General features: G+C 39.2%; 1 protein-coding gene across 5 annotated transcripts in view; it reads left to right on the forward strand.

The window, feature by feature from the left end:
* The window catches only part of ARL15 (ADP ribosylation factor like GTPase 15), a 631,237-nt gene extending 626,326 nt beyond the window's left edge, over positions 1 to 4,911 (forward strand). For 4 of the 5 annotated variants that reach the window (XR_004538155.1, XR_004538156.1, XR_004538154.1 and 1 more), the window contains one exon: positions 2,442 to 2,562. Coding sequence is in view for 1 of the 5 variants with exons in the window: in XM_033931425.1 (XP_033787316.1) it covers positions 2,442 to 2,594 (153 nt within the window). In the remaining 4 variants the exon portion in view is untranslated. Of the gene's footprint in view, positions 1 to 2,441 lie in introns of all 5 variants that reach the window. The other variant, XM_033931425.1, reaches the window with a different exon arrangement.
* Positions 4,912 to 13,853: the final 8,942 nt, after the last annotated feature.

Genomic DNA, 13,853 nt, shown 5'->3' on the forward strand with positions numbered 1-13,853 from the left:
AGGGGGAAAGAAATAAAAAATATAAAACCCCTTTTTTTTTTTTTTCTTCTTTTTCTTTTAAATTTAAATTTAAATTTACTTCAATAAAAGTTTGGAAAGAAAAAATGATATCGATTCAAAGACAAAATGATTAATTTATAAAGGCATCTTTAAAGAGAAAACTCTTCAGTTTACCTTTAAATTTTTCTATATTGGTTTCTTCCCTTAAATGATTAGGGAGAGAATTCCAGTATGCGATCTCAAACTCCCAAGTGACACATGCCTAAGGAGCAGGTACTGCTCCTTTGTGCACTCCGTGCTTACCCTAAGTGTGCACCCCTCAGTTTCCACTATGATGCCATTCTTTCACATCCTACAAACGTTTTCATCTTATACCATTTTTATGTGAAGTGTTTTGCACAGCCCATCCTAGTCCTCTGGGCAGTGGCGTTGCAAGGGAAGGAGATGCCCAGGGTAGTGGCGCTGTACATTCCCCCACGTAGCTCTTCCCCGAGCATACCTGTAGCTCTTCTCCATTGCATGCTCCCTCCTCTCCCCCACCCACCGTGTACCTGTTCAAAATATTTGGTGGAAGGGAGCAACATCTCCCAGCTGATCTCCCAGATCTCCCTCTGACATCGCTTCCTGGTCTCACAGCCAGAAAGCGACATTAGAAGGAGAGCTGAGGTCGGCGCAAGCAGCAGCTAGGAGATGTTGCTCCCTTCCACCAAAGATTTTGAAGAGGTGGGTGGGAGGAGAGGTGCCATTGCCCCTGCCAAGACTTCACTCAGAGTGGTCCTCTCCTACTGCCTCATTCAAACTCCTAACCTTCTTGTCCATGCTGCTTATACTACTAAGATAACCAAAGTGCCAGATACTGCCAGTCTTTATTCCATCCTGAAATCATTGACTATGTCGTGTCCTTCCTTCCTATAGCCCTGGATTTAGCTGACCATTTCTGTACTAAAATATCTGAGCTAAGTCGCACTTTTCCTTTGGTTACCCCTACAAAGGGCTTGGAACACTCTTCCCAAACCTTATTGCCAGTTAGCTCCCTTTCCTTTTTCAATATTCCATCCATAGCTCAAATAACCATCATTGTTAAGGGAATGAACACAACAATAGCCCCTAACAATCCTATTCTTAACCCATCCAACTCTGTTCTACTGTAGTTCTACTAAACTATACCACAAAGATTTGGGGTATCACCCCGGTTGAAACACTTTCTTTCCGCCCACAAATCTCAGTGCTTATTTAAAAAAAAAAAAAAATACTTCTTCAAACTGACAAATGTGTTCAATTAGATCACTAATACGAGGGCTGTTCAAAAAGTATCGGACCTTTATTCATAAAAAAATACTCGTATTCAGATACAACAATCTTATACTAATCTCCTTCAAAGTAGTCCTTTTGGGCTGCCACACACCCTTAGCACCACTCATTAGCCAGTAGGGGTAGCTGTCTTCCTTTCCTCTCTAGGTCAGAGTGCATCATTTGCATCACATTCCTAACCCCAACTGTCCCCAACTGATGGAATATCCAAATTCAGATCTGTGTGTCAGTGCTATGGCCTGAGCCTTGGGGGCTAGTCTAATATGCTTTTATTTTCAGGTTTATGTTGAACATAATTTGACATATTCACTAGCTGGCCAATATTCAGCGCTATTTAACTGGCCAGATATGGTGTTGATTGGTTAAATAGCACTTAACTGGCTAAATCTGAATATTGGCATGAGATAATTAGCTAACTCCACAGAATATTGCTGCGGCTAAAAGTTAACTGGCAATTTTTAGGGATTACTAGCCAATTTTAGTAGCCAAATCAGTCTTGTCTTTAGCCACTATAAACTTAACCAGCCAATTCTGAATATTGACTTAAGTTTACACCAGCCCAAAAATACAGGAAACAGCCAGGCATTGAATATCTGCCATCACCACTGAACCAAGAGTTAGCCAGCCCGCCTCCCTTGGTCTGAATTACATGCCCGAATGTCTTTTATCATTTGTACCTTGAAAGCAAAGCAACATTTTATTTTACTTTTAATAGTTTTACTTTGTTTTCAGTTTTCTATACCTCTGATGCAAGAACAGTAGGGAAACTGATCAAGTTAGTTGTATGGGAAGCTGCTTCCCCAAAATATATAATTGATAAATAAACAGAGCCAATATTTAGACCTGACTGTTGCATGTAAATTATTTTTGTGACACCTAGACTTTAGATATCTAATGATTTGCCTCAGTGTTTATAGCCTGTCTTAAATTATTACATATATTCATCAAACCTGACAGCATACAAGCTGGTCATCTGTCTCGCCAATATGCAAAACAATGATGATCGTTGGGTTCATTTAAAAATGGTAGTTACAGACATTCTTCTTGCCTGAAACCTCCCAATCCAAAAAATGTGCATGTGTAAAAGGGATCAGATTACTATCTTACATGCTTATATTCTTTCCTTTCAGATCAAAAAATATTTTGAACTCGAACCACTGGCACGTGGAAAGCGTTGGATTCTTCAGCCCAGTTCCTTGGATGATATGGAAGCAGTAAAAGACAGCTTCACAATGCTGATAAGTTTGCTGGAAGAAAAAGACCTTGAACCAATGAGACTGTGAAGAGGACAGGGAGGAACACCAGTTCTCAGTGTTTCGTTCACATCTGCACAGGCTGCTAAGCAGCTTCATCTATTCAATTTAATTCAAATGGTCAGATTTCGAAAAGATTGTTTCCAAATCAAGTACATGATCATTTGCATTAAAGCTAAGTTTACACTTCTGAAATAGGGAGTTGTTCTTTGTCTACCACTGATCAGATTAATTGTATATTGTTACTTTTCTGTATTTTTATTGAAATTTCCTCTATGTGAAAGTGAAATTCTGAAACAATTTAGTTTGCTTATAGGATTATATCATATCATGACTAAATATTTAGATAAAGAATGAACACCATTTGGTACACTATACTCTGTGCTCTACCCTTCTCCCCAAAATGGATTATCTAGAAAATATGTTTTCAAAGAACACTAGTATTAAAGTTGAATAGAAGTTGTGCCTCATTATATTGCATACAGACAATAGTACATCTTTACCAGCTCAAAACTCAAAATTGCCGCACATAGTAGAAATGTCCTTTCTTTAGTAAAGGTGAGGAATCACTGGAGTATGGCCCTGTGTCCTAAAATAGTTCTATTTCAGAAAAAAAAAAAAACCCAGTGTTTCTGTTCCATTTGCTAGGCTCACAGAAAGTGTCTGATCAGCTTGCGGCTTTTGTTTTCTCTTGTCTCAATCTTCCAATTATGAACCACTTCACGTAGCCCCAGTTATTTGGAGTGTGACAAGAATTTGGTGAATCCGAAGGTAGCAGGTAAACTAACCATTTTCTTAGTGCCTAATTCCTGTCGCAGTAATAGCATTTGTTTTTAAAGCGGGGAAAACGTAAGAAAAACACTCTGGTGCTTTTGCACCTTTTCTGTAGGGAAGCTGATCTTGTCCCATAGCAAGTTTGATGTTTGCCAGAGGCAGAAAGCACTCCTGGCTCAACCAGGATTAATTACTGCTAAAGTGCTTTCACTTCAACAGACACAACCATTAATTTAATCTATTAATCAAATGTGTGAAGCTGTATTGGCTAGATTAGTTTGGTTAGGGATTTTTAATACAAAGAATATTTTGCAAACAAAAATGTCTGCCATCTTAGAATACACATGAGTGGTGAATATGTATACATACACACTATATATTTGAAAGTATTGATTTCTATGGTGAAATGCCAATTTTATAAAATGTGAAAAAGCAGCAAATTTAAGTATAATTTTGGATGCATGCTGTATAATGGCATGACTTCTAATGATAACATTTTAAATAAGGGATCTTCTAAATCATCATACTAATAAGATTGTAGTATATTATCAATACATTTTAGTATATCCTTTACCATTTTAATATTTCAACACTTTTACATTTTAAGGAAGGTATTTAAAAAAAAGGTTCATAACAACACAATAGATTTTTTTAATGTGAAGTTTTTCCTGAACTTTTAAATAAATATAAACTAAACGGCACATGGTTTTTATGGGTATTACAGATATCTAAAGGCTGTTTTTAGTTCTATAGGTTCCTCATCTAGATGAGAGAATCTAATTATTAGGAATTATTTTCCATGCAAGTTCATTACACGTGGAATATTATCTTATTTTTTTTAAGAGACTGTGGTTTAGTGTTGCTTAGCCATCTGTTAAATAACTTTCTTGGGTGCTTTTCATGTTTGTATATATGCCTGCTTTGGGTCTCTTCTGAGACCTATTGCTGTCTGCAGTGTTACAGCAGTCAGAACAAAAACACTATCAATCAGTATCCAACAACAGCTGTTTTTGACAAGCTTCTGTCTGACGCCTAATGCTTTACAACTGTCAACAAGCTTCCTTGTTTGTCTACCAGTCCTTAGACAACTTGCTGCCTTTTCTCATATCACTGTATATTTTATACTTTCAATTCCAGACTTGGTAAAATATCATTTAGTAGTTCTTGCTGGCGTTTATTAATGTCCTTTTCTTGCTGTGAAAGGTGCCGCAGGTGTCTTAGGTTATATATTTGGACACATTATCAAGTGATCTGTATTATTTCAGTATTCTAATACATTATGTTGTATTTATAGAGGTTACAGATTTGTTTTTTGTATCCTACTAGCTGATATAGTTGCCTTTTTGTAACGGCAATTAATTTATATTACAAAACTTTATACCTTTAAAATATTTGAACGAATATTGGTTGAGAGTTAACTAACATGTTGACCTTTTACTGCTAATACAACACCAGTGCTAAATAGCTGACTGATTCTTTAGGCTACTGCCAAACCAGAGGAGCTTCTGCAGTTTGTGATTATACATGATTTCCATAATCTATAAGTGAAAATAAATGCTGAGTTGAACTGTTTCAGCTGCCTTATGTTTTCCCTATTAGCCTGGGCAGACTAAAGCTTTCTTTATTTATAGTAACTGTGGGCTCTTTTTACGAAGCCACGTTAGCGGTTTAACGCATGTAATAGTGCGCGCTAAACTGCCAGCCGTGCTAGACGCTAACGCCAGCATTGAGCGCGGCGTTAGTTCTAGCCGCATAGCGCGGTGTTAGCTAAAAAGCTGTGTCCACTAAAACTGCTAACGCGGCTTCGTAAAAGGAGCCCTTTGTGTTAGTATAAGTAGCCCTATCATTTCAATATTCTGTTTGATTAATTATCCAGTTTGCCTTTCAGTTGCGCTTTCAGTTTGGCTTAATATATATATTTTTTAATCCCACAGAATGACACTGCATTGTGTTTTTTCTGCCGAGTATATTATCTAGTGGTGTCTTATTACCGTAGGTCTCTATAAGGCCTTTCCTGTGATGAGACCAGTAAACCCTGAATACAGGATGCACTCATGTACTGTTCATGGTAATTTGCCAATGGATCAGTATAGGTACATCTGCAAAAATATTTTGCCACTAGTTTCCTAGATGAAATTAAACATTGAGAGAGGAATCTTATAAAACTATTCTCATTATTCCATAACATATATGTGAAACCATTAGGAAACTAGTCTACACTATGAACCGAAAAAAAAAAAGCACACCAAAGTGTTTTTAATTGTGGGTGCTTCATGTCCTGAGTGAAGTTGATAAAAAATGTTATAAATATTTCCCACCACACTACCTTGTGAAAATAAATTGTTGCTATGGGACACACACAGAAGCAGTTTGTAAACAGTCTCTGTATCAAAATGGTTTTCACTGCAGAAGATCGAATTCTGATAAAGAACTTAGTACTGCTAAAAGGTTAACGATGGTTGGAACAGAAATGGCCTTGATATGCTGCTACGTAAGATCCGCATGAGCACATTGACGTTGTATGCATCCTTGTACTGAGCCAGGAGGATGTGCTTTTGACTCAAGTACCCGGAGCACAGTGTCGGCTTCATGTAGTTTACAGATGAAAAGATATTTACAGTAGCTCCACCAATCAACACACAGAATGATAGGCTGTACTTGCCTTCAACAACTCTGAAGCATGAAGTTAATGCCAAACACCTACTGCAGACCCATCCAACCTTCAGCCAATCAGTCACGGTCTCGGTAGCAACCTCGAAACTTGGATTCACAGATTTTGTTCTTCATAAATCCTAGGGTTAAGATTAATGGCGCATACTACCGGGATATCCTCTTGATGCAGAAGCTGTTGGCAACAATCCATCGCATGTCAGGAGACTACTTTATCTTCCAACAGAACAATGTCCCAGCACATCAGGCAAAGGACACCATAGAACTGCTACATTGGGAGACACCAGACTTCATTGGTCCAGACCTCTGACCTGAAAATTTACCAGATCTAAACCCAGTTGACTACCAATTCTGGGGGATGATACAGGAACAGGTCTACCAGACAGTGATATCTGATGTCAAAGACCTTAAACAGCGCCTCATCTCTATTTGGGCTGAACTGAAGCAGGACTATAGAACTAAATTTCATAAGAATCAGCCGAGTTCTGTGGAAGATATGACAAAAAGCATTTTGGTGTGGGTTTTTTTTTCAGTTCATAGTATATTTTAATTCTAGGACCACTTCCAAACATGCATGCATAAGTAATAATAATGTCCAGCGCAAATGAGTCCTGATGCTGTGAGTAGTGTATCTTCACCCACGAGTACTGCAGAAGGCATCATCTACATTTTGCCTCCCTGCATCATCAAGCCCTATCCTCTCTCCTCAGTTTTTTCCATCTGTGAGTTGAGGTGTCTTTTCATCTGCTCTATTTAAATTTCTTATTTTTGGGCTTTATCTGATGTTTATTCGAGGCTTCGAGTGCTACAGAGGCTCCCAGTAGTCATGGGACAGCTTTGCCTAGGAGAAGCTTCAGACTCAGTGTTCTGAGATTATAGCTGGTTGGGCCACCTTTACTGCAGGGCACCTGTCTGGCCAGCCTGCCCTAACACTTAGATTGGCTCGGGGTTTGGCCCATGGGAGTCTGCTCACCTTGTTTTGTTCGAAGTGCATGAGTGCAGGCTGTATTTGGCTCCACACTGGTTGGGAGATCTTGCGGATCCAGGCTGCATCCTCCCCTCCAGGCTGCATCCTCCCCTCCCCCCAACCCAAACAATCATGTGGAGACTAGTGGGGTAGAGGGTATCGGGCTTTTCAGCTGTGTAAAAGGCAGCCCAAAGAGACAAGCTCCTGAACATCCTACTTGCTTGTCTGAGGCAGTAAAGCTTTTCCTTTCTCCAGCTAGAGTGAGAGCTGATGCAGGTACAGTACATGGCAGCATTGTGAGTACAGCCCAATACTTCTTTGGGAAACATAGGGGTGGAGTAGATTGGGGGGTTTAAGAGGTTCTTGGACTTCCTTGAGAGTTCCCCACCTCTAAAATCTTGTTTGTGGAATTTTTTGGCCATTATTAAAGCTCCTCTGGCCATTTTTGGCGCCAAAATCACTGCTGTGGTGGTCATCTACAATTTCCTGATTTTATTTTAAAAGCCTCTCCTTGCATTAAAACATTTCATTGGGGTCTAAAACTAGTCAGGATGGACTCCACAGGTGGTTTAACCACTATATTTATTTGTTCAATTATCTAAATCGTTCTCCCAGGGGAGCTCAGAATGGTTTACATGAATTTATTCAGGTACTCAAGCATTTTTCCCTGTCTGTCCTGGCCAAATTTGCACTAGATGGATGCCTTAGGAGCACCCATGCACTGCATGCCATGGCAAGCAAGAAGGGGTGTGAGCTGTGAGCTTAGACCCTTTGAAAACCTCCAGAGTCTCAGAGGTAAAGAAAACTCACGAAGTGGGGCATAAATCCCTCCTAGAGCTCTCTACTTGCAATCCAGCACTGCAAACAAAGCAAAAATGCATAGACATCACAACTACAGGTAGGACACTTGAAGGTCCTCCAGGGACTCAGGTCAGATTTTTGACTCTAATTTTGTAGCTTTCATGTATGATGCCTATTTGAAGTACAAGCAGTCCCCAGGTCCAACTGAGACTCTGTTGGCTAGTACGCAGGAGGGTCCCTGCAGAACTTGGCTGCTTCACAAGAAAAGGGTCTCAGAGATAGCCTTATTGGGTCAGACTAATGGTCCATCTAGCCCAGTAGCCCATATCCATGGTGGCTAATCCAGGTCACTAGTACCTGGCAAAAACCTAAATAGTAGCAACAGTCCATGTTACTAATCCAGGGCAAGCAGTGGCTTCCCCCATGTCTTTCTCAATAGCAGACTATTGAGCTTGTCCAAACCGTTTTTTTAAAACCAACTACATTAACTGCTCTTACCACATCCTCTGGCAACGTGTTCTCTGAGTGAAAAAAATATTGCCTCCTGTTGGTTTTTAAAGTATTTCTCTGTAACTTCGAGTGCTCTTAGTCTTTGTAATTTTGGACAGAGTAAAAAATTGATCCACTTGTTCCCATGCTACACCACTCAGGATTTTGTAGACTTCAATCATATCTTCCCTCAGCCATCTCTTTTCTAAGCTGAAGAGCCCTAACCTTTTTAGTCTTTCCTTGTACGAGAGGAGTTCCATCCCCTTTATCATTTCTGTGCACATAGAATCCGAGGGATGTGTAAATGTCAAAATTCTGCTTAAGAACTATTCTGTAAATACACACGTATCTTACACAGCACATACTTGACAGAATGGTCTGGGAGGGACTCGCATTTATATGCATAACTTATAGAAAAGGCTATTATTTGCATATCTTTAGCATTTTGGTATGAACACTTACACCAGTTCAATATGGGTGTACTTGATTCTAACTGAAAACATTCTATATGAGCATATTCAGTTACATACTGCTCTATAAATGAAAGTAGGTGCCACCTAATCACCCCCTGGGTGCCTAAATATCAGTGCATGCTATAGAATTACTCCTATGTTGTACTCATCTACCTGTATGTTGGAGCAATTTTCTAAGCTCTGAGCATATAAAATTGCTTTAACTATTACTACTATTAATCATTTTTATAGTGCTACTAGACATACGCAGCACTGTACACATTCTATGCAGATATTTTCTCTGTTCCTAGCGGGCTGACAATCTACTGTAAAAATGGAAAAAACCCTTTAGTAGATCGGGCCCTTAATATAATGCCTCACACTACCCTGTTGAATTTTATCCAATTTCTGACATTTCTCCATTTTGTATCAATTTGAATTAAAAATAAAAAATCGTATGAGACTGCTCATGATTGAGGTCTATAAAAGACTGAATGGAGTGGAAAGGGTAGACATGAATCGCTTGTTTACTCTTTCCAAAAATACTAGGACTAGGGGGCATACAATGAAGCTACTCAAATTTCCATCCACAATTTTTAGCATCATTTATAGAATTAGGCTGTGGTTCTCTACATGTAAGATCTTATTGCAGTTATCTTTAATCAGATATTGCCCTATTGAATATTCTCCTCATAGTCTTTGTAGAAAAAAAAAAAATAGCAAGGAATCATATTAAAAAGGAAGGCAATGAGATATCACAATTTCACATATCTCCAATTAGAGTGCAAAACATGCTACAAGAAATCAGAAGTGTGCATTATAAGTGAACCAAATTAATAATATATAAGCAGGAGAAATATATACAAAAAAAAATTTGATCACCTCAGTAAAATACTTTTGATATTTTTTGTAGTCACACAAAAGAAATAATATATAGTATAAGGCTCATAATTGAAAGAGAAAAACGTCCAAAAACCGGCCTAAGTCGGCACTTGGACAAACATTTCTCAAAAACGTCCAAGTGCCGATAATAAAAACGGGTTTTGGATGTATTTATAAACGACCTAGGCCTTTATAATGCCGCTGAATGACCAAAGCTAAACGGGGCATTTTGGGAGGCGTGTCGAGGGCGGGACGTAGGCCAGCTTAGACTTAGTCGTACAGCATGTATAACCGAAAGTTTTACAACAGAGCCTAGACAGAACTTGGACGTTATGACTTGGCCATGTAAAACATGGTCTAAGTCACAAAAACCCACTTAAAGTCACCAGATAAGCACTACAAACACATAAAACAGACCCCCCCCCCACACACTACCCCAGTGATCACCCCCCCACCCCCATAAAATTTTAATCATAACTTTAAAATTCAGCCTCCAGACCATCATCACCTGGCCGCCTGGCATAGGAAAGCCTAATTGTCCAGCCCAGAGGCAGCTTAAGTCATCTTGGGGGTGGGTTAGGGACTCATGGAGAGGAGGACCCATGCCCATAAGCCCCTGTAATCACTTCATTGGTACTTAAACATGTGCACTCCCTTATACACCCCCAAACCCCTTTTGTACTGGCATATAAGTGACTCCTGCAGCCATAAGGGCTATTGGGGTGGTAGATAAGTAGGTCTAGAGGTTTTGGAGGTGGTTGGGGGGGCTCACCGTAACCTATAAGGGAGTTGTAGGGAGGAGAAGACAAGGCACCCTTTTTGCAAAGTTCAAAGCAGTGCCCTGTAAGGTACCCCACTATTTAGGTGGCATGTCTGGATGTGCAGTCCATCACTTTGCAGACCTCTCCCATGTTCAACAGGGCTTGTTCTAGGCATTTTGGACTTGGACGGAAAGTTGGACGAAAATGTGGTATAAAGATAGACTTTTTAGTGGCTTGGATGATCAGATCGGCAGGCTGTATTCTTAGACGATTTTCGAAACGAAAAAAAAGTTGGACGTATCTTTCGAAAATGTGTCTTAAGCTGTTTTGTTTTATTTTGGATGACTTGCGAGATGGACGTAAACGTACTTAGACATCCCTTTCTTTTATAATTCTTTATTCATTTTCAAACTTACAATAAGTATGACAATATGTCCAAACAAATTAACAATAAAATATACCACTTAATAATCATCAATGGTATAAATGATATGTTCTTATCTCCCAACCTTCCTACCCTTTCCTATCATATAATCAATACCTTATACAATAAGTAACAATAAAATTACCCCCTCACAATTGAACTTGTAAATTTAAGGGAAAAAATGTCATCTAATCAGTACAATACTTTGTTAATGGCTCCCACACATCTTGAAATTTCCTGAAACATCCCAGCTGTATTGCAATAAGTCTCTCCATTTTATAAAAATGACATAAGGAATTCCACCAGAAATTATAATTTAATCTACTCCCTTTCGATTATGCCCCTCCACAAATTTAAGTCCACTTACTAATCAAATGTGCTGCCTTCTTAGTCATTTGATTTGTGACACTTTTGAATTAGTGAGCATATTATGAAGGGTATTTTCAATATGACATCTAAATATGAGTTTAAACATTTTGGGGAAAGCATCCAAATATCCAGTAGAAAAAATGGCCATTTTCAGACCAGAAAAATGGTGTTTTTTTTTAAAATGGCCATTTTCTAGATGTGTTTATTCACAGTGGTTCTACCCATATGAAAAACCTGAAAAAACAGTCTGGGATATAGGAGGGGCCAGCATTCATAACAGACTCTCCATACAGACATCCCAGCACAGCACTGGGGCACTCTAGGAGGTATTGCAGTGAACTTCCTAGGTACATACAAGTATCTCAATCTAACCCCCTTATATTATATGGTAAGCCCTCCAAAAACACTGTACCCAACAATTTTTATACCGCCAATACCTCCATGAAGTTTACAGTGGTTTACATAAGTAATTATGGTGATACAAATTAAATTGTTAGTAACAAATTAATGAAATAGGTCTTTGGATCTTTTTTGAAACATTTAAAATTAGATTGCTGATTAATATTAATTGGTAATGCTTTCCACAATTTTACTACTTGATATGCTCCTGTGGAGAGTTACAGTTCTTTTGTATCTAATGTTCCTAATGACTGGATACCGAAAAGTATCATTGTTTCTTAGATTCAAAGAAGGATTATTAGAAAATTTAAATAATCAGGAGTTTATCCAAACTGTATTTTAAATAGAATACAATAGAATTTATAAAGTATTCTCCCTTCTATATGTAGCCAGTGTAATTCACGTAAATAAGGTGTAATCTTATCACTTTTCTTCAATCTGAAGATTAATCTAATTGCTGTATTCTATAAATTTAGAGCAATCTAAAAAGGTGACATTGCAGTAGTCCAGTTGAGACAAAACTAAAGATTGTACTAATAGGCAGAATTGATAATTATCTAAGTACTTTCTAATCCTAAGTTTCCAGAAAACACCAAAAGATTTTTTAATAACAAGTTAACCATAGGAGGGGCCTTAAGCACCTGGGCCAACCAGTCTTAGGCCTCCTTCCCAGTGCATTCTGAGATGCACTGGGAGTGACCTAAGACTCTGATTGGCTAGCCCTCTTTTTTAAATAAGCTCACCAGTGCTGCACCGCTGCTAAGGTTAGAGACCCTTCGGTTAAACCAGAGGGTCTTCACTTATCAGGAAAGGAATGGAAAACAAAGATGAGAATGTTATAATGCCCTTGTATTGCTCCATGATGTGATTGCACTTCAAATACTTTGTGCAATTCGGATCGCCATATCTCAAAAAAAAGATAAAGCGAAATTAGAAAAAGTACAGAGAAGGGTGACAAAAATGATAAAAGGGATGGGATAACTTCCCTATGAGGAAAGGCTAAAATGGCTAGGGCTCTTCAGCCTGGAGAAGAGACAGTTCAGGGGAGATATAACAAAGGTCTATAAAATACTGAGTGGAGTAGAATGGATAGATGTGAATCACTTGTTTACTCTTTTGAAAAATGCTAGACTAGGAAGCATGCGATAAAGCTACTAAGTAGTAAATTTAAAATAAACCAGAGAAAATATTTCTAAACTCAATGTGAAATTAAACTCTGGAATTCATTGCTGGAGAATGTGGTGAAAGCAATTAGCTTAGCAAAGTACATGATTAAGCATATTCAAATGGTACAAATTGCAGCAGTGAGATTTATGCTGGGAAGATCGAGGCCAACGAGTGCCACCCTGCTACTGAAATAACTACATCGGCACCCGATTGAAAGTGGGGTAAAATTCAAGATATTATTGCTGACAGACAAAATCATTTTCTCTCAGAACCACACAATCAAATGGACAGATTGCATCACTACACACCACTACATGCACTACGTGTGAGTCAAAACCTTCTGCTGGAGATACCCTCCTTTGGTGACATCAAATACAAAAGCATCAGGAAAAGAATGTTCTCAGTGATGGCTCTAAGGTGGTATAATGCCCTTCCTAAGGAACTAAAACTAGAAAAGGACACCGGAAAGTCCAGGAAAGAGATGAAGGCCATTCTCTTCAGAGAATACTATAGCCAATAATGCAACAAAGAGAAGATAGTTGGATAGTCCCCCACTAGGAACATCTATAGGATAAATACAGTAGGGACAGGGGATAAGATAATCAAAGCACAGATAATCAGATTTTTCAGGAAGTTAGTACTTCTAAGATGAATATACGTCATGATAAAGACACTAAGGCCCTGATTCTGCAAAGTGCGTCCGATTTTAGGCAGCTGTAGGCGTCCTACAGCTGTCTAATCAGCCAATCGAGATGCACGTTTTTTAAAAAAATGCTCCCCAGGCAGGCCGCCTATACTGAAGGTGCCTCCGGGAGCCTAGGGAGGCCCGCAAAACACCTAAGCTCATATAAGGGCCTTAGGCGAACCTAGGCGGCCCTACGCGTCTCCCTAGTAGAGGAAGAGACGCTTAAAATGTAGGCCAGCAAAATGCTGGTCTACATTGTAAGTAGACGCGGCCGCTATACTTATCGCAGCAAGAGATCTCCCTGCTGCAATAAGTATAGCGGCCGCGGCCGCCTGTCCCATCACCGGCAGGAGGATGCCCAACTCCTCCTGCCGGAACCCCCCCCCGGATCCCCCTCCCCCCAAACTCATAATCGCCAGCAGGAGGATGCCCAACTCCTCCTGCCAGAA

The sequence above is a fragment of the Geotrypetes seraphini genome, chromosome 1 (assembly GCF_902459505.1).
Source record: "Geotrypetes seraphini chromosome 1, aGeoSer1.1, whole genome shotgun sequence".
NCBI classification, from domain to species: Eukaryota; Metazoa; Chordata; class Amphibia; order Gymnophiona; family Dermophiidae; genus Geotrypetes; species Geotrypetes seraphini.